The sequence below is a fragment of the Mustelus asterias genome, chromosome 5 (assembly GCF_964213995.1).
Source record: "Mustelus asterias chromosome 5, sMusAst1.hap1.1, whole genome shotgun sequence".
Lineage (NCBI taxonomy): Eukaryota > Metazoa > Chordata > Chondrichthyes > Carcharhiniformes > Triakidae > Mustelus > Mustelus asterias.
Window position 1 is genome coordinate 31,882,211 of NC_135805.1, and position 26,171 is coordinate 31,908,381.

A 26,171-nucleotide genomic window follows, 5' to 3' on the forward strand; every position below is an offset into this window, starting at 1 on the left:
CAGTCCATCAAGGTTAGTTTTACAAAGGTTTTGCCTGAATGCTTGCGGAACTGGCTTCAAGGACACTTGCATTTGTTGGTTTGCGTTCGTCCCATTGAATCCAGAGGTGTGGTGGCATCATTGTTGTTGGAATTTCTCACGCACTTGTGTCACTGAAACAGTCTCGGTCTCACTGCAGTACAGGAATGTGATGCCAACAGCTGCTGTATACACTAGGACTTCTGACATGAGGTGGTCTTCGTTGTCAAGCACTCACTGCGGTAGTTTGCAGAAAACTGTGCTGGCACAGCTGATCTGATGTTGGATCTCTTTGTTAATGGTGACCTTTTGGGAGGTGGCTGCTAAGGTAAGGGAAGTGCTCAACATGTTCCAGGGAGTCTTTTCTGTAACATGGATGGCAGGTGGAATATTTGGCTGTGGGTTAATATGAGCTTTGCTTTGGGCATTCAGGCACAAGCTGAGTTTCTTTTATGCAGAATTGAAGAGATCAAGAGTAACTTGCAAATCTGGTGCAGTGGACACTGACTGCAATCATCCACAAGTTTGTTGATCATGTATATCTATGGTGGTCAGTTTAGTTTTGGCATGGAGGTGCTTGAAATTAGTAGGTGGTACTTAAAACTGATACGAAGGGGCAGTTGATCTTTAATGAGGTGAATAACAACTGTCAGGTAGATTGTGGACTATCATCTAGCTTTGTTTGTCTCTGAATTTTGAATGTGTCGATTTCAGATTTCCCACTCGGTCATATCATGAAACGATTGTATTGTGATGTAGCTTCTTGGACAAACAAATCGTTGAAGTACAAGTGCACAGAGCCTCCTGATTTACTGAGTCAGTGATTATAATGATTGTTCCTGGTGTTGTTCTCAACATTTTTCTTAGATTTATTTAAACACAAAAACACCATTTTGGAGGATCCTCTGAAAGGTCTAAAACCACATTGTGTCTCAGCCAAAGGAAATGAGTGATTCAGCAGGATGCATGTCGAGATTTTCCCTCTATGGACTAGAGGGAAATGTCTCGATAGTTTCCCCATGATTTATCTCCCTTATTGAAGATAATTGTCACTTCTGAAAGGGGGGAGTTGGGGGGGGAATTTATTTTTCCTTCAACTCTGTAGGAGTGGTGCATAGGGTCTAGATGTGAGCAAAAGCCTACCAGCTTTGAAGACCTCAGCTGGAATACCAAGAGGGCTGTAACGCTTTGTTGCTTTTCGTCTGTTTGGTTGCTTGCTGCACTCTCCCATCGATAGTGGTTCACCCATAAACTCTACCACAAGGTACTGGGGGATAGCCTGGAGAATACCAGCTGTCTTGGATTCACGGTTGAGGAGTTGTTGAAAATTTTCTTTTCAGCTTTGACAGATGGCATTGCCATCCTTAAAAGAAACATCCTTGACAGGTTATTTTGTGAATTTGACCTCCATCTAAAGATGGACCCTGGTGGCTTCAAAAAATGCTGCATATCACAATGATCAGCATATTATTGGGCTTTCTCTTCCCACATGTCCTTAATCTTCCGGGTTTGCCTTTGAGCATTAAGTTCTTCTGTTTGACGTAAACGTACCAATCACAACAAGGATTGGTGAAACAATAATGAGTTCTTTATTTGAAGGTAAAACTTTAACTAGGAGACTAAGTGAACATATCTGACTCCTGCTGTGGCCTGAGTACAACAGTAAGAAGTCTCACAACACCAGGTTAAAGTCCAACAGGTTTATTTGGTAGCAAATACCATAAGCTTTCGGAGCACAGCTCCTTCGTCAGATGGAGTGGATATCTGTTCTCCAACAGTGCACAGACACAGAAATCAAATTACAGAATACTAATTAGAATGCAAATCTCTACAGCCAGCCAGGTCTTAAAGGTACAGATAATGTGGGTGGAGGGAGCATTCAACACACGTTAAAGAGATGTGTATTGTCTCCAGACAGAACAGCTAGTGAAATTCTACAAGCCCAGGAGGCAAGCTGTGGGGGTTACTGATAATGTGACATAAATCCAACATCCCGGTTTAGGCCGTCCTCATGTGACCTGTGTTGAATGCTCCCTCCACCCACATTATCTGTACCTTTAAGACCTGGCTGGCTGTAGAGATTTGCATTCTAATTAGTATTCTGTAACTTGATTTCTGTGTCTGTGCACTGTTGGAGAACAGATATACACTCCATCTGACGAAGGAGCTGTGCTCTGAAAGCTTATGGTATTTACTACCAAATAAACCTGTTGGACTTTAACCTGGTGTTGTGAGACTTCTTACTGTGCTTACCCCAGTCCAACGCTGGCATCTCCACAGCCTGAGTACAAGCCATGGTACTAATACATCCTGCGTCGAGGTGGTGGTGATTGACAGTTTAGGATGTGAGCCCGTAAAGGTGCATGTGCGTCAAATCACAACAGTTGTCGAAGTGATTGTGATAATGTTAACAGGTGCTAGTGTCACCAAAAAAGTCACATCCCGACTTCAGTATTCCAAATGAAACTTTTTATGGGTTTTCTTCACAATTTTAGTCACGTTGATAACTTTACAAAATGGCACATGTCTCTGCTTACAGCAAATGAGACACATCACGGGCTGGGAAGTGCACAAAGTAGGAAATGTATCCAAGGTGCATTTCCAAAAAAAGGTATAAAAGTTTTGGTACTACAGCTATCAGAAAGCCAGTCAGGCAAAGTATTTCGCAGAATAGTGAACTCTTCAAATTGCAGCTGCTTCCTGAGGAGCAGCTGCACGTCCTTTCTGACATTAAAAAAAACTAACAACTAAAATTAGTTTGTTCATCTTCAGTGTCTCTGCCCTCCAATCACACAGCTTTTTATAATTTAGATTATTGTGGGGATTTTGAAAATCCAACAATATTGTTTTGACTGGGCTACCTTTTTATTCACTCGTGGGACAAGGGCATCACTGGCTGGCCAGCATTTATTGCCATCCATAGTTGCCCAAGGGTAGTTGAGAGTCAACCACATTCCTGTGGTTCTGGAGTCACATGTAGGTCAGACCATGTAAGGACAGCAGATTTCTTTCCCTAAAGGACATTTGTGAATCAAATGGGTTTTTCCGACAATGGTTTCATGGTCATCAGTAAATTTTTAATTCCAGATATTTTTTTTATTGAATTCAATTTCCACCATCTGCTGTGGCAGGATTCGAACCTGGGGCCCCAGAACATTATCTGAGTTTCTAGATTAATAATCTAGCGATAATACCACTAGGCCATAGCCTCCCCACCTTCATTCAGCAATCCAGTAACCTTCACAAGAAACTTTAACCAGGTTGGTGAGGCATAACCCTCATTCCAGAAACTATGTTGGATCTCTAATAGCCCCCTCTCTGTCCAGGCCGTCATACAGAATATCTAATGATCCTAGCAACTTTAAAGTCAGGCTAATGGGGCTACAATTTCTCAAGTGTGACTAATAACAGGACATTTGGAAAGTCAAAAAGCAATCCATCAGAGTCAGCATAGTTTTATGAAGGGCAAATCATGTTTAACTAATTTGCTAGAGTTCTTCAAAGGTATGATGAGCCAAGTGGATAATGATACTGTAGATGTAGTATATCTGGACTTCTGGAAGATGTTTGATAAGGTGCTGTACAGAAGATTAATACACAGGTAAGATCACATGAGGTTAGGGGTAATTTATTAGCTTGGATAGAAGACTTGCTATCTGACAGAAGGGAGAGAGTCAGGATAAATGGGTCTTTTTCTGGTTGGCAAGATGTAACTAATGGGGTGACACAGGGTTCAGTCCTCAGGGCCCAGCTATTTACAAATTATATCAATGACTTGGATGCAGGGATAGTCAAATTTACAAATGACACTAAAATAGGTGGGATAGTAAGTTGCAAAGAGGAATTAAAATTTACAAATGGATACCGATAGGTTGAGTGAGCCAAAATGTGGCAGATAGGACTTTAATGTGGATAAGTGTGAGGTTATCCATTTTGGTCAGAAAAATGGAACTCATTATCTAAATGGAGAATGACTTCAGGGTGCTTCAGTGTCCTTGTGTACAAGTCACAGAAAACCAGTAAGCAGGTAATAAGGAAAGCAAATGGAATTTTGGCATTTATAGCTAAGGGAATAGAGTACAAAAGTAAGGAAATGTTGCAATAACTACACAAGGCATTAGTGAGACTGCACCTGGAATAGTGTGTGCAGTTTTGGTCCCCATGTTTAAGGAAGAATGTAGTAGCATTAGAGGCAGTTCAGAGGAGGTTGACTAGATTAATTCCAGATCATAAAGTCATAAAGATTTACAGCATGGAAATAGGCTCTTTAGACCAACTTGTCCATACCATCCTTTTTTTCAATGACTAAGCTAGTCCCAATTGCCCACGTTTGGCCCATAATCCCATCTTACTCGTGTGTCTAAAGGCTTTTTAAAAGGCAAAATTGTACCCACCTCTACTACTACCTCTGGCAGCTTGTTCTAGACACTCGCCACCCTCTGTGAAAAAATTGTCCCTCTGGACCCTTTTGTACCTCTTCCCTCTCAACTTAAACCTATGCCCTCTAGTTTTAGACTCCCCTACCTTTGAGAAAAGATATTGACTATCTAACTGATCTATGCCCCTCATTATTTTATAGACCTCTAAAAGATCACCTCAAGCCTCCTACGCACTAGAGAAAAAAGTCCCAGTCTATTCAGCCTCTCTTTATAACTCAAACCATCAAGTCCTGGTAGCATCCTAGTAAATCTTTTCTGCATTCTTTCTAGTTTAATATCCTTTCTATAATAGGGTGACCAGAACTGCACACAGTATTCCAAGTGTGTCCTTACCAATGTCTTGTACAACTTCAACAAGAAGTCCCAACTCCTGTATTCAATGTTCTGACCAATGAAACCAAGCATGCTGAATGCCGCCTTCACCACTCTGTCCACCTGTGACTCCACTTTCAAGGAGCTATGAACATGTACCCCTCGATCTCTCTGTTCTATAACTCTCCCCAAAGTCCTACCATTAACTGAGTAAGTCCTGTCTTGGTTCGATCTACCAAAATGCATCACCTCGCATTTATCTAAATTAAACTCCATCTGCCATTCGTCAGCCCACTGGCCCAATTGATCAAGAGCCCATTGCAATCTGAGATAACCTTCACTGTCCACCATGCCACCAATCTTACTGTCATCTGCAAACTTACTAACCATATGGGGTTTGTCTTATGAAGAGAGATTGAGCAGTTTAGGCCCATACTCTGAGTTTAGTAGGATGAGCGGAGATCTAATTGAGGTATATAACCTGATAAAAGGTATTGACAAAGTAGACGTGAAGCAGATGTGGGGCAATCTAGAACAAGAAGTCATAGTTTTAGGATAAGGGGTGGCAGATTTCAAACAGACGAGAAATTACTTCTCTCAAAGGGTCGTGAATCTGGAATTCATTTCCTCAAAATGAGGTGGATTCGGGGACATTGAGTACATTTGAGGAGAGAGATTTTTATTTAGCAATGGGTTGAAGGGTTATGGAGAATGGGCAGGAAAGTGGAGTTGAGGCTGAGATGAGATGAGCCATGATCATACTGAATGGCGGAGCAGGCTCGAGGGGCTGAATTACTTACTCCTGCCCCCAGTTCTATTGTCTTGTTTTTGAATATTAGTATTTCAGCCTTTCCAGTCCATGAGAAAAAAGTCCATTTCAACTATGCCACAGTCTCTTTCAAAGGTGATGTAAAATAATTTAATACCACTTTTATAGTCCATAGTTTCCTAATGCAAGTAGAAGAGGTTTCACAATTGCTGTCACATTTATTCATAGCCTATTTTTCCACTGACCTGCTGCTCTGTTAGCAGCTTTTGCACAAAGCTTGTCACCTATCCCTCTTTTGAGAATTATTTTTGCTTAAACCTGTTTTCTATGTATGCAGTTTCTATGTATGTATGTAGTTTGCCACTTTGTTTTACCACGTGCCCTCCCGATTTTGGGTACATTCATGGGTTAAGAATTTTGATAAAGGAAAGGATCATTTTTGTACTAGTTAGTCAGCAAAACACCGTCAAAACAACAAAGTATGAAAATAGGAAGAATTTATTGATGCATTGGGAACTGGAAGTTGCTAGAAATTCCTGGAACACAGATCCATGATTACTTTTAAAAGTAAAATTATTATAGGTTAGAGGGAAGAAAATTGAGAAGATAGCATTTCAGAAAACTAGCAAAGTGTTGGGCTGTCTGACCTTCTGTACTGCCAAGGTCTGTGATTCTATATTTCTCTACTAAGATGGCTTGCTATGTCAGTATTATTCACTGGTCTGGGAATCTCTTGTCATGGGGGCATAAATTTGGAACTTTTATTACATTCTCTTACCTGTAAAGCAATGAAACACAGTGACACTTTATTTTTAATTTTATTTATTATATTAAATCAAAATGTCACAAACTTTATGAACTCAAAATTAAAACTACTCAATGTACAAAAATATATTTAAAGTTTTCCAAACAATTATTAGAGATCAGATCATTACTGTATCTTACACTGTACATTAATACAAACAAAACCATTTGCAAAGGCTAAACACCAGACTCTACAAACTGGTTGGTTAATTATGAAAAGTGCCACAAGTCCAAAAATGGTTAAACAATATTCTTTCAAAGCACTGATTTTGTTGTCCATAAACTAAACTATCAGGTCAAATCCAAAACAAGCGTTTCTATTGTGATGTGTGGCATTCAATGGTCATCTGTTAGTGCCGAAGATTTCAACATTCAGAATTTTAGGTCAAGTGGATCAAACAGGTCAGAAATCAACTTTTGTTTTCCCCTGCGGAACAGATATTAGAATGAATCTTTCGAAGCGAATCAATCCTGCAGTGGAGAGAGTGGGAGAGGTTCGAGGTGACTGTGATGACACTGAATCCGATGTAGTAGCTGCCGGCCCACAGGTACAAACTCAGATTCCCAGCACACTTTGTGATGTTCTATCAGATCCTCATCAAAACCATTGCTGTCAAAATCCAATACAATTTCCTCATCTAAAACACAAGAGGAAAAATGTCAACTCTTAAGTAAAACAAAACAAAAGATAAATATTTAAATCAAAATTGATATATGGTCTCGTTTATCAAAATAAATTTAAATAACCAGTGCTTTTGTGATGTGATTGCACCTCACTGAACTATAAAATCAATGTTACTGACAAGTTTGGCTGATTTTCACACTCGAGCTCCTGAGGCAGTGTGGCAAAAGGAGAAAGAAAGATGGCAAGGATGTTTCACTTTGTAGTTCCACATCAACAATCAGAAAAAAGCATATACTAAACCCCGCTGGAGTGAACCACTCCTGGCCAGGTTGGGGTAGAGGCTAGTGGACCCAGAGACTTCAGTCCTGGGCCTGCTAATGATATGTAAAGGATTATAATCTGTATTTACATAATGTATAAAGCTCCATGCTAATTGCTGCAGGAGACGCGCAGAAGCCGTGGTGCCCAGCAGGGAACCCATGAAATGGCCTCCACTCGATTCTCCCAGCCTGATGTACTACAAAAGCAGCACAGCGGGATGGGAGAATCCACCCCCCCCTCCCCCTCCCCCTCCCCCTGCTGTGTTTGATGACCCCTGACACCTTGATTTTAAAATTCCAAATCCCATATTTTCACTTATATCAGTGAATAGAATTGCTTCTTGTGCACTTTACAGACAAAGCATACCGTATATAGGGAAGAAAAATAGTGCAGAATGTAGTGTTACAGTCATAGCTAGGGTGTAGAGAAAGATCAACTTAATATGAGATAGGTCCATTCAGAGATCTGACAACAGCAGGGAAGAAGCTGTTCTTGAGTCAGTTGGTCCTCAGACTTTTGTATCCTTTTCCTGATGAAAGAAGGTGGAAGACAGAATGTCTGGTGCGTGGGATCATTGATTACGGTGGCTGCTTTTCTGAGGCAGCAGGAAGTGCAGATGGAGTCAACAGATGGGAGGCTGGTTTGCGTGATGGACTGGGCTTCGTTCACGACCCTTCGTAGTTTTTTGCGATCTTGGACAGAGCAGGAGTCATACCAAGCTGTGATATAACCAGAAAGAATGCTTTCTATAGTGCATCTGTAAAAGTTGGTGAGAGTCGTAGCTGACATGTCAAATTTCCTTAGTCTCCTGAGAAAGTAGAGGCGTTGGTGGGCTTTCTTAAATATAGCGCCGGCATGGAGGGACCAGGACAGGTTGTTGGTGATCTGGACACCTAAAAACATGAAGCTCTCAACCATTTCCACTCCACCTATATACCCTCTGAGGTCCCAAGCTCTAGAATTCCCTTTGTTCCTTAGCCAAACTCTTTGCATCCCTTATATTCCTCCTTTAAGACACTCTCTAACACCCTCTCTATGACCACACTTTTGGTCACTGGCTCTAATATCTCCTGAAGTGTCAAATTGTGGTTGATAATGTTCCTGTGAAGCATCTTGGGACATTTTACTATGTTAAATGTGCTAAATAAATACATATAGGGCAGTGGTGTGTCTTTGTGACAGATTATATCAGAATCAGAGTAGACCCCAAACTCCCCAGGATGACTTACTTCACTGATCAGCTGACAATGAATAGGTTGCTGACGCAATCTGCAGCAATTAGTTAATTCTGTCCTGATTCATTCTGGGCTTTTAAAAAGAAAGCAATTGAACACAAAACTTGGGTCCTCTGGACAGTGCCCAGGAAAGAGGATAGTAAGAGAGACCAGCTTTCTTATAACATCAATTTGACTGGATATTTTGTAAGAGAACATTCAAGAAAAATTATCACAGGCAAAGAGGATATTCTGTTCATACCTAAATACACAGGAAGGAGTTCCAGTAGTTCTGTAGTCTCTTCTTCTCCAAAGCACGACACAGCATTGGTTATTTTTTCACTATAGTTCCAAAGAGTTTTGCAAACCAGGCTGGCCAATTGCCAGTCTGTGGGCCCAAAGTCTCGCAAGCAGTCAATTAACCTAGAATCAACAAAATACAGCACATTCAAACAAAAATCATCTTATACCTTTTGAATCAGTAGTTAGCTTACTCTTGACATTTGCAAACAGATGGTGGTGAAACGTCTGTGGTCCTTTTGCTGCAGCCCTGTTAAGGCCCTGACAGGGGTATGCTGAAGGGTTTGAAATTAGGTCCAGCATGGGCTAATGCCCTGATTTCTGCAGGACCTCACCAGAGATAGGACATAGAATCATACGGTGCAGAAGAGGCCCTTCAGCCCATCAGGACTGCACCGATACATTAGAAACACCTGAACTCCCACCCAATCCCATCTGCCAACGCTTGGCCCAAGGCCCTGAATGTTATGATGTGCCAAGTACTCATCCAGGTACCTTTTAAAGGATGTGAGGCAACCCCCCTACTTCACTCCCAGGCAGCGCATTCCAGACCATCACCACCCTCTGGGTAAAAGAATTCTTTTCCTTAAACCCCTCCTAAACTCCCTGCACCTCACCTTGCACCTATGCCCCCTCGTGACTGACCCTTCAACTGCTGCTCCTTATCCACTCTGTCCATGTCTCTCAATCTTGTACACCTCAAACAGATCGCCCCTCAGTCTTCTCGGCTCCAACGAAAACAAACCAAGTCTATGCAACTTCTTTTCATAACTTAAATGTTCCAACCCAGGCAGCATCCTGGTGACTCTCCTCTGCATCCTCTCCAGCGCAATCATATCCTTCCAATAATGTGGTGACCAGAACTGCACACAGTGCTCCAGCTGTGTCCTCACCAAACGTTCGATACAACTCCAACATGACTTCCCTGCTTTTGTAATCTATGCCTTGACTGATAAAAGTAAGTATCCCATATCGCTTTTTCACCACCCTACTAACATGCCCTTCCGCTTTCAGAGATCCCCTTGTTCCACAGAACTTCCTAGTGTCCTACCATTCATTGAATCCTTCCTTGTCAAATTACTCCTTCCAAAGTGTATCACCTCACATTTTTCAGGGTTAAATTCCATGTGCCATGTATCTGCCCATTTGACCATTCCTTGTAGCCCAAGACACTCCACCTCACTGTTAACCACCCGTCCAATCTTTGTCATCCACAAAATTACTAATCCTAGCCCCCACATAGTCATCAATGTCATTTATATTAATAACGAATAATAGGGGGCCCAACACAGATCCCCGTGGTACGCCACTGGTCACTGGCTTCCAGTCACTAAAGCAGCCTTCTGTCATCACCCTCTGTCTCCTACAACTGAGCCAATTTTGAATCCACTTTATCAAATTACCCAGTATCCCATGTGAATTTACCTTCTTTACAAGTCTCCCATGTGGGACTTTGTCAAAGGCTTTGCTGAAATCCACATGAATTACATCGACTGCACTACCCTCATCTACACACCTGGTCACCTCCTCAAAAAATTCAATCAAATTTGTTAGGCATGACCTTCCTCTGACGAAGCCATGCTGACTATCCCTGATCAAGCTTTGCCTCTCCAAGTGGAGATAGATGCTCTCCTTCAGAAATTTCTCTAATAGTTTCCGTAACACTGATGTGAGACTCACTGGTCTGTAGTTCCCTGGCTCTCTACAACCCTTCTTAAATAGCGGAACCACATTTGCTGTTCTCCAGTCGTTTGGCGAGGGAGAGAGCGAGCGGACAGAGCGCAGGAGCCCCCAGCTGAGAGCAGCCCGACTGTACCATCACCCGCAGCCTGCCAACACCATGAGCGAGGCCGAGACAGAGCAGCAACCCGAGCAACAACAGCAGCAACAGCCAGACAAACCCAAATCCCCTGGGGAGAAGAAAGTCATCGCAACAAAGGTTCTTGGAACAGTAAAGTGGTTCAATGTACGAAATGGCTAAGGAATTACCTTCCCCATGGCCAGAGAGGAATCGAAAATTTGGGTCAGAGCCCCTGTAATCTCCTCCCTTGCCTCGCACAGCAGCCTAGAACACAATTCATCTGGACCTGGATATTTATCCACTTTTAAGGCTGCCAACACCTCCAATACTTTTCCCTTCCCTATGTCAATTTTCTCAAGAACCTCTCAGTTTCTCTTCCTGAATTCCACACCATCATCCTCATTCTCTTGTGTGAAGACAGATGTGAAGTATTCATTCAACACTCTACCAGTGCCCTCTGGCTCCATCCACAGATTGCCTTCTTGGTCCCTAATGGGTCCCACTCTTTCCCTGGTTATCCTCTTCCCATTGATATACTTATAGAATATCTTGGCATTTTCCCTACTTTTACCAGCCAGAGCTTTCTCATATCCCCTCTTTGCTTTCCTAATTGCTTTCTTAAGCTTCACCCTGCACTTTCTATACCTCACTAATGCCTCCACTGATTTGCTCCCCTTGTACTTTTTAAAACCTTTCTTTTCCTTCTCATTGTATCCTGAATATCTCTGGTCACCCATGGTTTTCTGGGCTTGTTATTCGTACCTATCACCCTAGAGGGAACATGCTGGGCTTGCACCCTCTCCATTTCCCTTCTGAACGCCCCCCAATCCATTTCTGTAGATTTTCCCATTAGTAGCTGTTCTCAGTCTATCTTGACCAGATCCTGTCTTATTTTACTAAAATCTGCTCTCCCCAATCCAAAACTTTTTTTTTGCAGCTTGTCTATTTCCTTGTCCATAATATGCTTAAGTTGTACCATGTTGTGATCGCTATCACTAAAATGTTCCCCCCTGTCACCTCAACCACCTGTCCGGCTTCATTCCCCAGGATTAGGTCCAGCACAGCTCCGTCCTTTGTTGGACCCTCCACGTATTGATTTAAAAAGTTCTCCTGTACACATTTCAAGAAATCTACTCCTTTCAAGCCCTTAACGCTATGTATATCCCAGTTAATGTTGGGAAAGTTGAAATCACCTAATATAATAACCCTATTGTTATTGTTTTTACACATCTCCACAAACTGAGCACGTATTTGCTTCTCAATATTTCTCTGACTATCTGGGGGTCTATAATAAACACCTAACAATGTGGCTGCCCCTTTTTTTATTCCTAAGCTCCACCCACAAAGCTTCATTTGATGCCCCCTCCAAGATATCATCTCTCTAATCCTTAAAATGATGTGGAGATGCCAGCGTTGGACTGGGGTGGGCGCAGTGAGAAGTTTCACAACACCAGGTTAAAGTCCAACAGGTTTATTTGGAATCACGAGCTTTCAGAGCGCTGCTCCTTCCTCAGGTGAGTGAGGTGAGTGCTTAAAAAGCTTATTGGCGCAGGAATGGGAAAACTCATAGATGCCCAATTCTGTGTTTCTGGCACATGAGAGAGAGACCCGGAATTTCACCAGCAGGCCCTGTCAAGGACAGGTCTGGGCTTTGGGTATCTAGGCTGGGATTTCAAAGTCCTGAAAAACATGCAAGTGTTTTTTATTAATTAAATGCTTATATGAGGGGGTGGATTCAGGGAACAATGTAATAAAATATGGGGGTGTGAGGAGGAAGCCACCATGCCTTTACCAAAACCTCCCACCTCCCAACCTTCCCATAACTGCAAGCTGCAACTGTGCTAAAACAAATTGTAACTCCCAGTGGGTGAGCATTCTAGATGCACCTAGCAGTGGCAGGCAAGTCAAATTTTAATGGGATCAGCTGAGGGAGTCCCAGTATCTTCAAGAAAACAAAAGTGGCAAATAAAAAAATAAACATGCTTTCTTCATAAAAAGATCAAGGTGATGAGATTCCACAGGGCTTATTTGGTCTTCTGCTGTCTCTCCGGTGGGAGACCTGCACAACCTTCAAGGAAATAGCTGAATTAGCCAGCCTCCCACCAGCAGACTGGAGAATTCATGGCCCACATTCCTTAAAATTCAACTACAGAGTAAATGGAGTTGAATTTCCCAATCATTGGCATAGTTACGCCGTTTCTCAGAGGCTTCTGTGGATTTTCCCCTGAAGCAATGGTTGTAGATGGAGCCCTCTGTGGAGCTTCAACTGCAATGCTTCAACTTAGCTCACAGGTAAGACACAACTAAGTAGTTAATTTGTATTCATAGAATCCCTACAATGCGGAGGAAGCTATTTGGCCCATCGAGTCTGCACCGACTCTCTGACAGACTATCTTACCCAGGCCCTCTGCCCTGCCCTCTCCCTGTAAACCCCACATACTTCCCATGGCTAATCCCATCTAACCTACACATCTTGGGACACTAAAGGGGAATTTAGCATGGCCCAATCCACCCAACCAGCACATCTTTGGACTCTGAGAGGAAACTGGAGCATCCAGAGGAAACCCACGCAGACAAGGGAAGAATGTGCAAACTTCACACAGTCACCCAAGGCCGAAATTGAACCCTGGAGCTATGAGGCAGCAGTGCTAACCATCACTATACCACCTTGTCACTCTCCAATTTATCTAAACCAAACCAAGTTGAGTAATCAACTAAAAATACAAAGTTATAAGCCAAGTGTTAAAAATCCCTGCGAATAAAGAAGTACTTTTTTGGAATATTAGTTAATTGCAATGCAAAATGTAGAGTTTTATGCTTACTTTTTTATCCCTCCATCCTGTTTCAGAATGGGCCGTTTGCTTTTATCAACAGTAAGATTTATAAGGACTCCACAAGCAGCAAAACAGACATCTTGGTGCTTGGCATCCAATAGCGTGATCATAAATTTATCCACTGTGGAGAAGAAAAGAATAATTTTAGTAAACATATTTCTTCTTGAAGTAGCTATTAATGTCAGACAGTGAAGAAAACTCCTCAGAAGCCAAAATTAGAAAAAAGGAAAGAACTTGCAGTCCTAGACGTATTTAAGTTATATCAGTGTTGCTGGAAAAAGACATTTTGGTGAAGCTTTCCATCTTGCACTCATCAGGACAATTGCAAGAATACCTACGTCAGGGGAAACAATAACAGTGCTGTATTCCCTGACATTGGTATTCTCGGAATTGTTGTGATGAGTGCAAGACGAAGCTTCAACAAGTTACCTTTTTTCAATAATACTCAAGTTCTGTACCAGCAAACAACTATTTCTCTAAGTATATAATTGTATAAGTTCTACATGTACTTTATTATGTTTCCAGCACAGCCATATTCAATGAATCACTTTTTAATTGAATAATTGAACCACTGTATAGTACAGCACAGAAGGTGACCCTTGAGCTCACCATGTCTGTGCTAGCTCTTTTGAAAATCCAGTTGGTCCCCATTCCATGATTTGTTCACCAAATTCCTTCAATATTTTTCTCTCCTTCAAGTTTGTTTTATTATTCATTCTTGGTATGTGAGCATCACTGACAAGGCTAGCATTTATTGCCCATCCTAATTTCCCTTGATAAGGTGCTACTAAGTCTCCTTGAACAGTTGCACTCCATGCAGTATAGCTACAGTATTGCTGGGAAGCATTTCCAGGATTTTGATCCAGCTCATTTCTCTTCTGAAAGACACTTGAATCTGTTTGCAACATCCTATCAGGCAGTTCACTCTCTCCACCACCAGTGCATAATGGCAGCCATGTGTACCATCTACAAGATGCGTGGCAGGAACTCACCAAGGTTCCTTAGGCAGCACCTTCCAAACCCATGATCATGACAAGGGCAGCAGATACCTGGGAACAGCACCACCTGAAGGTTCCCCTCCAAGTCATTCGCCATCCTGACTTGGAAATATATCACCGTTCCTTCACTGCTGGATCCTGGAACTCGCTCCTTAACAGCAGTCGGTTCAAGAAGGCAACTCACCACCACTTTCTCGAGGGTAACTACCAATGGGCAATAAATGCTGGCCAGCCAGGGAAGCCACATTCTGTAAATGAATAAAAGAATTCATTCTAAATCCTAAACATTTATTGCTTAATATAAAGTTTTTCTTTGTTCTACTCTGGTTCTTTGCCAATTGCCCTATGGTTATTGATCTTTGGCCATTGGAAACATTTTCTCTTTATTCACTCCATCTAAACCCTTCATGATTTTAAACACTTCTAATAAATTTCCTCTTAATATTCTCTGCTCGAAGAAGAACCCCAGCCTTTCCAATCTATTCATACAACTGTAATATAATTCCTAAAACCATTCAGTAAATCTCTTAAGTGTTCTCCCCAAAGTCTTTATATCCTTCCTTAAACATGGTTCTCAGAATTGAACACTACTCCAGGTGAGGTTGATCTAGTGTCTTATAGATGTTTTGTGTAACTTACCGGCCTTTGTACTTTAGGCCTCTATTCATGTTGGCAGAACAGTCAAGAAACAGAGGACAGAGTTAAAAGTGATTGGCAAAAGAGCTAAAGATGAAATGTGTACAACTCTTCTTTGCAGCGGGTAGTTAGAATCTTGAATTGACAGCCTGAGAGGGCATTGGAGACACATTCAATTGTGGCTTTCAAAAGTGAAAAGTGAAAAATATTTGCAGGGCCATAGGTTAAGGGTAGGGAGTGGGATGAATTAAATTGCTTTTGCAGACAGCCAGCAGACTTGATGGATTGAAAGACCTCCTTCTGTGCTATACCCATTTGATGATTCTACGCTTCTATAGAGACCAGGATCCAATAAGCTTTATTAACAGCTTCATTAACCTGTCCTGCTATCTTCAAAGATTTGTGCACAAACTCCCCCCAAGGTTTCCCTGTTCTTGCACCCCTTTGAAAATTGTACCATTTTGTTTGTATTATCTCTATTCATTCTTCCTATCAAATGTATCAAACAATTTTCTCTGTTGAATTTCATCCCCCATGTGTCTGCCCATTCCACCAACCAGTGGCCTCTTAAAGTCCAGTACTATCTTCCTCACTGATTACTACATTCCCAAACTTCATGTCAACTTCAAATTTTGAAATTGTGTCGTGTTCCCTCAAGTCCCAGTCATTCATGCATATCGAAAACAACAGTAGTCCTAACTTTGGGAAACATCATTAATACCTCCTTCCAGTCGAAGGAGCAGCCATTATTTTCAATTGCTGGCAAATTTTGTATCTGTCCCGCTACTGCCCATTTTGTCCCATGGCTCCAATTTTGCTAAAGAAAAATTTTATAAGTGGTGGTTTTATCAAATACCTTTTGAAAGGTTCCATTGAAAGGTGCTTAAACAAATCCAGGCTCTCTATTAGCCCCGATCTGGTCAAGAGCCTCTTCGTTTTCCCTGCAGATTATGAGCCTGGATTTTAGTGGAGAGGCACATTTCATGCAGGGGAGTCATTTTGAGGTTGGAAAACCCGGAAAATACGATTTCCCTGAACATCAATTTTTCTTTTTTCACAAATCCTTTTTTTTCCTGTTTCCCGGTTGGAAGCCTAATAGGCAGGGAAGCCTTCAGCACAAGGCCACAGCCAAGGAAAGCAGGTAGGAATGTTTGAATGCTTAGGAATGTGGTCAAGTTTGTGGAGGAAGAGTAACAGAAGCTTGTGATGAGGGGGTTCCAATAATGGGTGAGGGGAGGAAGCAGATGATGTTCAGTGGGGTCCTATGGGCAAGAAACTAGCAGACAGTTTGTGTGGTGGGGGGATAGGTTTAACTGTTGGGCCTGGAGGAAACACTCCTGTTCTTCCTGCCCCACAAGCAGCACTGTACATATAGTTTAAGTTTATTTATTAGTGTCACAAGTAGGCTTACATTAACACTGTAATGAAGTTGCTGTGAAAATCTCCCAGTCGCCACACTCTGGCGCCTGTTCGGGTACACTGAGGGAGAATTTAGCATGGCCAATGCACCAAACCAGCACACCTTTCGGACTGTGGGAGGAAACTGGAGCACCCGGAGGAAACCCACGCAGACACGGGGGGAACGTGCAGACTCCACACAGACTGTGACCCAAGCCGGGTCACTGTGGTTGTCGATTCAGCCTTTCTGACCTCCTTTTAATGTCAGGTCTCCGGAGGCTTGAGAAACATGACTGAGACTTTAAAAATAGAACAACAAAATTAAGATACGCCACCTCATTTTAATATTTAAATTAGCATCCCACTCTTGCAAGCAGTTTGGTCACAGGTCTCTCGCCTGCCTCCCATTAAAATCAGAAGTGGTCAGCTTGAATCAGGTTGCTTTCCTGTTTCTGATGTTTAGAGTTTTAATCTCTAACCTGACCTGAACCTGCTTCCGGGAGTTCTCATTCAGCATATTGTTTCTACAAGCTTCCCCATCACTGACATTAAACTGACTGGCCAGTAAACTTCGTAAATGTTTTTATTTTTTCATGAGAGGTGAGCATTGCTGGCATTGCCAGCATTCGTTGCTCATTTTCCCTTGAAAAGGTAGTGGTGAGCTACTTGAACCGCTGCAGTCTACATGGTGTAGGTACACTCAGTATTGTTAGGAAGTTCCAGGTTTTTGATCTGGCAACAATGAAGGAACTGCAATATATTTTCAAGTCAGAGTGATGTGCGACTTGGAGGGAGCTTGCAGGTGGTGTTCCCATGTTGCCCTTATCTTTCTAGCTGGAAGAGGTCAAGAAGGATTTGGTAGCTACTGTCGAAGGAGGCTTGGCAAGCTGCTGCAATGCACCTTGTAGATGGTATAAACAGCTGCTACAGTGTGCCTCTCCAGATGGAGGCAGTGAATGTTTACAGTGTAGATCTGGTGCCAGTCAAGCAGATAGTGTTGAGCTTCAGTACTATTGGAGCCGCACTCATCCAGCAAGTGGACAGTATTCCATCTCACTCCTCACTTGTACTTGGTAGATGGTACACAAGCTTTGGGAGTCAGGAAGTGAAATACGCTGTAGAATTCCCAAGCTCTGACCTACCCTGATAACCACAGTATTGATATGACTGGTCCAGTTAAAATTCCAGGTTGTCGATTATGGATTCAATGATGGTAATGCCATTGAACATCAGTGGAGATGTTTGATTCTCTTTTAGAGTCATAGAGGTTTACAGCATGGAAATAGGCCCTTCGGCCCAACTTTTGTTGGAGATAGTCATTACCTGGCACTTGTGAGGCATGAATATTACTTGCCACTTATCAGCACAAGCCTGAATGTTGTCCAGATCTTGCGTAATGCTGCTGCAGGCTGCTCCAATATCTGAAGAATGGCAAATGGTATTGAATGCTGTGCAATCATTAGTGAACACCTCCACTTCATTTTGGTAGAATTAACGTAGGGGGAAGCTATACAATAAATGGCAGAACCATAAAGGGTATAGATACGCAGAGGGACCTGGGTGTGCAAGTCCACAGATCCTTGAAGGTGACGTCACAGGTGGAGAAGGTAGTGAATAAGGCATATGGCATGCTTGCCTTTATAGGACGGGGCATAGAGTATAAAAGTTGGGGTCTGATGTTGCAGTTGTATAGAACGTTGGTTCGGCCGCATTTGGAATACTGCACCCAGTTCTGGTCGCCACACTACCGGAAGGACGTGGAGGCTTTAGAGAGAGTACAGAGGAGGTTTACCAGGATGTTGCCTGGTATGGAAGGGCTTAGTTATGAGGAGAGATTGGGTAAACTGGGGTTGTTCTCACTGGAAAGACGGAGGATGAGGGGTGACCTAATAGGGGCCACCTATAAAATTATGAAAGGCATAGATAGGGTGAACTTATCTACGTGAAGTATCTGCCAGCCGTTCTTGTACCTTTGCTTTATTTTTGTCTCATCCAGTATCCTGATAACTCTGGCAATAGTCCTCTTTCTTGGTAAACACTGATGGAAAGTATTCATTTAGTTACCTTGGCCGTGCCTTCATCCCTACTAATATCTTTTCCCAAAGGTAGGGCAGACTAAAACTAGAGGGCATAGGTTTAAAGTGAGAGGGGAGAGATATAAAAGGGTACAGAGGGGCAATTGTTTCACTCAGAGGTTGGTGAGTGTCTGGAATGAGCTGCCCGAGGCAGTAGTAGAGGCGAATACAATTTTGCCTTTTAGAACATAGAACAGTACAGCACAGAACAGGCCCTTCAGCCCACGATGTGCATTTAGACAGTTACTCGAGTAAGATGGGTATAGAGGGATATGGGCCAAATGTGGGCAATTGGGACCAGCTTAGTGGCAAAAACTGGGCGGCATGGACAAGTTGGGCTGAAGGGCCAGTTTTCATGCTGTAAACCTCTATGGCAGATCTCCATTTTTGTTCCTAATTGACCCACCACCTTTCTGACAACACTTTTACTCTTAATATATGATTTTTCTTTTATGTTAGCCACAAATCTATTCTCACACTCTTTGTTCCTCTTACTTCCTTTTTCACTTCTCCTCTGTACTTTTATATTCAGCCTGATTCAGCCATACATTAACAAGCTGATATCTGTCTTACACCCACTTTTCTTGTTTCATCTACTCTTTAACTTGTACTAAGGAATATCAATCATCCAAATCTTCTCGCTTTTATTTCTGAAATCCTTTCTATTTATCCTATGCATCAACAATTAACCTACACAAATTTTAGATAGTCGATTCAATGTGGCTGATCCAGTTATTTCCTAGCCCAGAATTATAGACTTGAGCCAACGAGTAGGTTTTCAGTTGTTGCTCTGGATTCTCCCGATCTCTCAAGTCTCTATGTTTCTCGATTTTGTTTTACTTCTCTGTCTCAAAACCTCTTTTTATGCCTTGTGCTTCCCCCTTCATATGTCCACTGTTGTCCATGCCCATCACCCACTCCCGCTGATCTATGTAGCCTCTACTGTCAGTAGCAATACATGGCTGTCTTGCTCTGGGTGCAATCAGCTTGTGCTGCACTTGCCATATGACTCCAACTTTTTGGACAAATGATGGAACATTTTGCAACAGGATAGCATCAATATAGCTCAGGAGGTAGTTATCTTGCCTGGGTTCACAATGTTAATTTCATAATGAACCGTGGAATACATGGACTGAACTTCCAGGTCTTCTGTCACCTTCAGTAGAAAAGTAGAAACTTTGGGAAATGGAATTGGACCCATAGCCATTCTGGCAGCATTGGATGACAGAGGCCAGGATTTCTGACAGATGTCAGTATTTCTGCTGGCCCCTAAGGAAAGTCCATCTCTAATAATGAATGCCATGGTATCTCAGGCCTTTGCACCAATGTCTAAGTCTATAAAAAGAGTGGCCTCTTGCATGAACCATCAAATGTGGCATTCCACTGAGTCCACATTGACTCTGGGCAATGGCCTTCTCACTCAGAATGCCATCTTAGCTAGGACGGATGGAAATCTTACTGTGGCCCTTTAGTGTCTCACCGATGGAGGAATGTGTTCTCCAGCTCTTGACTAGCAGGGAATTGCAGGTGGGCCGTGACGGGAAAGGTGGAAAAAAGGAACATGGAAGTGGGGGCTTTGCTCAAAGTGCTTTCACTTCTGACACCTTGTCACCTGCCACCGCTCACCCCGTTCAGAGCTTCATGTGCTGTCTCCTATCCCGATGTCCAAGTCTGCCCTGCACAGGCGCAGTCTTACAGTGCCTTCCAGGGCTCCAAAATCCAGACCATATTGGTCAAAGACATCTGAGCAGAATGGAGATATGGGTATCATGACTCTGGCCCTGTTGAAGCCATAAGAGTAGTAATGTGAAGGAGTAGTCAGAAAAGTAAGAGTAATGAATTGTAGTTGCACAAAGGTATGCACATGGGCATTTAGCACAATGTTATATTTCCATACTATAAAATATATTTGTTTGTTCCATTTTCTTGCATTGCCCAATCCTGCCTGCTGCCTGGCAAGTGGCTTTCCATCCTGTGAAGAATAGATAGAGGTGTGTGTCTGTGAAAGCGATCAACTGCCGGTTGTGGGGTTGCTTTGTGTGGAGGGTTGTAGGAGGCGGTTTTGCCAGTTGGACTCAGTGTTTGTGTGCCAGATGGCAATACTGCCTTGGTTGGAGGTCAGATATCTGAATCAGGCTATCCCAGACATCCCAAAGAGTTGTGTGTGTGGCTACCGTTGCACTCTACTTGTTGGACAAGTTGCTACTTGTTGGACAAATGCGAGGTGATGCATTTTGGTAGATTGAACCAGGGCAGGACTTACTCAGTTAATGGTAGGGCGTTGGGGAGAGTTACAGAACAAAGAGATCTAGGGGTACATGTTCATAGCTCCTTGAAAGTGGAGTCACAGGTGGAAAGAGTGGTGAAGAAGGCATTTGGCATGCTTGGTTACATCGGTCAGAACATTGAATACAGGAGTTGGAATGTCTTGTTGAAGTTGTACAAGACATTGGTAAGGCCACACTTGGAATACTGTGTGCAATTCTGGTCACCCTATTATAGAAAGGATATTATTAACCTAGAAAGAGTGCAGAAAAGATTGACTTATAAGGAGAGGCTGGATAGACTGGGACTTTTTTCAGTGGAGCGTAGGAAGCTGAGGGGTGACCTTATAGAGGTCTATAAAATAATGAGGGGCATAGACAAGGTAGATGGTCAATATCTTTTCCCAAAGGTAGGGGAGTCTAAAACTAGAGGGCATAGATTTAAGGTGAGAGGGGAGAGATACAAAAGTGTCACACAGAGGGTGGTGAGTGTCTGGAACAAGCTGTCAAAGGTAGTAGTAGAGGCGGGTACAATTTTGTCTTTTAAAAAGAATCTAGATAGTTACATGGGTACGATAGGTATAGCGGGATATGGGCCAAAAGCGGGCAGTTGGGATTAGCTTAGGTGTTTAAAAAAAAAGGGCGGCATGGACAAGTTGGGCTGAAGGGCCTTTTTCCATGCTGCAAACCGCTATGACTCTATGACTCTCCACATCAAATGCCTCCTCCAACACCATTTCTTTTTCTTGTGGGCAGGTAGAATATTCAGCAACTCCCGCCTTCTGGAGCTCCAGTCCATGGTGCTGAGATCTCTCGTGTAAGATACAGCAGACCATTATTACTCTAGATACCTTGGCTAGTGTAAAGTGAAGGATGCATCTAGCTCTGTTAAGCCACCTAAAGGCATCTTCAGCATCTCAATTGCTTTTTCTATCACAGCTCTGGTGATCAGGTAGCTTCTATTGTGCTTTTCTGGGCATCGCTGCCTGATCTCCTCATATGTACAATCAGCAACATCTTCAGAGTGTAGCCCTCGTCTCGAAGGAGGCACCAGCTAACTCTACTTTGAGGTGTGAAGAGCTCAGGGAGGTTCGAGTGACACAGGATGAAAGCATCATGCTAACTCCCTGCTAATCTTGCAGATTTATGATGATTTTATTTGTGGTTGTAGAGGAGCTGAAAGCATTGGTGGAATAAAAGTCTTTTAGTTGAGGAAGATTCCAGAATGATCTGGAAGTAGTTAATGGGTGCAATTGATAACTCCCTGAACTAATCTCTGACTGCGAGGCCAGTCAGAGTGACAAATCTGAAGCATCTGCACTTTGTGATTAGCCTCAGTAATTGAGAAGTCAAAACCTTAGTAAACACGGCATCGTTCATTGTGCAAACAGCAGATTGTGAGATTCTACAAATATTACCTACTAGGAGGAGACAAAGCCAAAGAAATTAAAGGCTGTGGGGGACTTTTACAGCAACCGGCAATGCATAGCCAGCTGGTCCACTTGGCAGTAAGTCTTCTTCCCAGAGGCTGCGAATGTCAGCAATCACCTGATGTGAAACTATGAGCCTCCTAAAACACTGGTGCCTGGTCATGTCCAGGGAGATAATCATCTGCCTGTATGTCCTGAGGAGGAGGGATCGTCTTCTGTGAGCTGGTGCTCATTTTGATCTGACAGAGTGGGCAGGTTTTCGGCATGGTGGCACAGTGGTTAGCACTGCTGCCTCACAGCACCGGGGACCCGGGTTCAATTCCGGGCTTGGGTCAGTGTGTGTGTGTGGAGTTTGCACATTCTCCCTATGTCTACGTGGATTTCCTCCAGGTTCTCCGGTTTCCTCCCACAGTCCAAAGATGTGCGGGTTAGGTTGATTGGCCATGCTAAATTGCCACTTAGTGTCAGGGGGACTGATAGGGTAAATACATGGGTTATGGGGATAGGGCCTGAGTGGGATTGTGGTCAGTGCAGACTCGATAGGCTGAATGGCCTCCTTCTGCACTGTCGGGATTCTATGAACCCCTCTCCTATTAAGCAGCAGGTGGTAAAGGGGAAAGTTGTTGCTACTCCTGCTGCTGGTGCTACTGCCCTCATCCTGTTTCCATCTGAGGTCCAAGAAAAAGCTGCATAAGCAGCACCCATGCTGAACAGAAGGATGACAGCTGAGAGGTGTAGATCAAACTATGTAGATTCTAAACTAATAGAAATTACATTGCAAATCATTGCTAAGAAGGAGGTCAGTGAGTAATGTATTTCACTCAGGCAAGGAAGCAGCTGTGACATCTGTGCCTGTCACTGGCACAGTTTCCTCAAATCCCTCTGTTCTCACGCTTTATTTCCCTGGCGAGCTCCACAAAGCCCAGGAAACCTGTGCACACACCTTTAAAAGTCAGAATTAAAGAAACTGATAAGAGCATTTAACGTATTAAATTGCCAACCTGCCTGTCCCACGCATGATTTCCTGTGCAGTGCAGATTGTGCAGAAGATAAAGGCAGTGGGATGTAGCTGATTTCCCAACACGTCAATAATTTCTGCCCTTTTAACCTGTTGCTCATTCGCAAACCCGCCCACTCTGTCAGATCAAAATCCCCTCCAATATTTCAGGTCAATGAAAGTGTTTTGTTTTTATTTCAAGATGAGATAATTTTCTACGATGCCTGTTGTTCACAAGGATAAATAGGGTGAGGACATAAAAGACGTACATTTTCATCTTGCAATCAGGGGATACTAGATATTGGGAATGATAAATACAAGGCTGATATATTCTCTACAATCTTCAGCCAGAAGTGCAAAACCCCAGCATCACAGAAGCTAATTCGGTTCACTCCACGTGATATCAAGAAACAGTTGAAGGCACTGGATACTGCAAAAGCAATGGGCCCTGACAATATTCCAGCAATAATACTGAGGGCTTGTGCTCTAGAAGTTGCTGCACCCCTAGCCGAGCTGTTCCAATACTGCTACAGTACCGGCATCTACTCTGCAATGAGGAAAGTTGCTCATGTATGTCCTGTACACAGGAAATAGGACAATTCCAACCCGGCCAATTATCACCTGACCAGTCTACTCTCAATCATGTAAAGTGATGGAAGGGGTCATTAACAGCACTATCAAGCAGCACCTGCTGAGCAATAACCTGCTCACTGACATTCAGACTGTGTTTTGCCAGGGTCACACAGCTCCTGACTTCATTACAGCCTCGGTTCAAAAATGGACAAAAGAGCTGAACTCCAGAGGTGAGAGGAGAGTGACTGCCCTTGACATCAAGGTAGCATTTGACGGAGTGTGGCATCAAGGAGCCCATGCAAAACTGGAGTCAATTGGAATCAGGGGGAAACCCTCCACTGGTTGGAGTCATACATGGCACAAAGGAAGATGGTTGTGGTGGTTGGAGATCAATCATCTCAGTTCCAGGAATCTCTGCAGGAGTCCCACAGGGCAATGTCCTCGGCCCAACCATCTTCAGCTGCTTCATCAATGACCTTCCTTCCATCATAAGATCAGAAATGGGGATGTTCGTTGATGATTGCACAATGTTCAGCACCATTCACAACTTCTCAGATACTGAAGCAGTCCATGTTCAAATGCAACAAGACCTGGACAATATCCAGGCTTGTGCTGACCAGTGGCAAGTAACATGCACAAGTGCCAGGCAATGACCATTGCCAACATGAGAGAATCTAACTATTGCCCCTTGAAATTCAGTGGTTTTACCATTGCTGAATCCCCCACTATCAACAAACTGGGGGTTACCATCGACCAGAACCTGAACTGGACTAGCCATATAAATACTACGGCTACAAGAGCAGGTCAGGGGCTAGGAATCCTGTGGCGAATGACTCACCTCCCGATTCCCCAAAGCCTGCCCACAATCTGCAAGGCACAAGTCAGGAGTGTAGTGGAATACGATTGACTTGCCTGGATGTGTACAACTCCAACAACATTCAAGAAGCTTGACACCATCCAGGACAAAGCAGCCCACTTGATTTGTACCCCTTCCACTAACATTCAATCTCAACACCAGCAAACAGAGGCAGCAGCGTTCATCATCTGCAAGATGCACTGCAGGAACTCACCAAGTTTCCTTAGGCAGCACCTTCCAAACCCATGACCACTACTACCATATAGAAAGGCAAGGCTAATTGATATCTAGGGTCACCACCATCTGGAGGTTCTCCTGCAAGTCATTCGCCAATCTGACTTGTAAATTTATCGCCATTTCTTCACTGCCACTGGTTCAAAATCCTGGAACTCTCTCCCTAACAGCACTGTGGATGTACTTACACCTCAGAGACTGCAGCTCAAGAAGGCAACTCACCACCACCTTCTCAACGGCAACTAGGGATGGGCAATAAATGTTGGCCAGCCAACAGCGGCCACATCCCATATATGATTTTTCTTTTAAATTAGCCATTACTTTCTGCTTCACCTTTAGTTGTGTTGGCATCACAGACTATATCAGTCTTCTTTCAACATTTTCATATTTACACAAAGCAAACAAAAGGTCCTAAAGAACAAAAGGATTATGTTCAGTCAACAAAAATCTATTGTTATTGAACATTCTGTGATTCAATACAGAAATAAATAAAGCAATATCCTAACAGTATATATCTGAATGGATCAAGACAAGAAAAGGAATCAACATTTTTTACAAATATACCAACATTACACACAGTAGAATGTTTTTTTGCGGGTAAGCAGTGAATTTTATTAAAGCAACTCAAGTTGTTTAAACCTCAATATTCAAATAAAATTTTGGGCCTAAAAACAGTCTAAAAGACATAATTCTCAAGATTTGTGAAATCTAAGAAACCGTAACACAACTGGATTTGCTAATCAATGATTATAAACCAAAGAGCCTGAATGTATCAGAAGCAGATCAGATAATTAGTACACAGTACGTAAATACAAAATAAAACAAAACTCAGTTTCATGTCAGAAGTAAAATGTAATTTTGGAGATCATTTTCATTATACAGTCAAGTTCCACCATTCTTGACTTCCGCAAATTTATTTACCCCCGTGTCAGCAAACTAAAAACAGTTCTTGTATCAAGCCAGTTCTTTCAGTGTGTGTGTGTGTGTGTGAGAGAGACACCCCGAGAGGAGGAAGAAAGAGGTGTAGGTTTGCTATGCGTGCACACATTTACATAGAGATGTTTTCATAAGCGAGAAAGTTAGTTAAACAGTCTATGTTTCTCCCAGCTGTCAGTCTGTCTCTCTGGCTGTTTTGCACTCTTGCTCGGGCCTGGAGACTAATGAGGGCCCCTGTTGTAGTGACTGCTTCTCGCTCTTGTCCAAACAGCTGGAGAAAGAGGGAATGTGTGGGTGTGTGTGTGTTTGGGGGGAAGGGTGGCGCAGCATTAGCAGC

At 42.9% G+C, this 26,171-nt stretch overlaps 1 protein-coding gene across 2 annotated transcripts in view; it reads right to left on the minus strand.

Annotated features, from left to right (window-relative positions):
* Positions 1 to 6,365: 6,365 nt before the first annotated feature.
* Positions 6,366 to 26,171, minus strand: part of armc2 (armadillo repeat containing 2) — a 132,632-nt gene continuing 112,826 nt past the window's right edge. For both annotated transcript variants that reach the window (XM_078212370.1, XM_078212369.1), the window contains 3 exons: positions 13,426 to 13,558; positions 8,765 to 8,925; positions 6,366 to 6,980 (listed from right to left, as the gene is read on the minus strand). In XM_078212370.1, the coding sequence (XP_078068496.1) occupies positions 6,808 to 6,980; positions 8,765 to 8,925; positions 13,426 to 13,558 (467 nt within the window). In that variant the 3' untranslated portion in view covers positions 6,366 to 6,807. The remainder of the gene's footprint in view (positions 6,981 to 8,764; positions 8,926 to 13,425; positions 13,559 to 26,171) is intronic.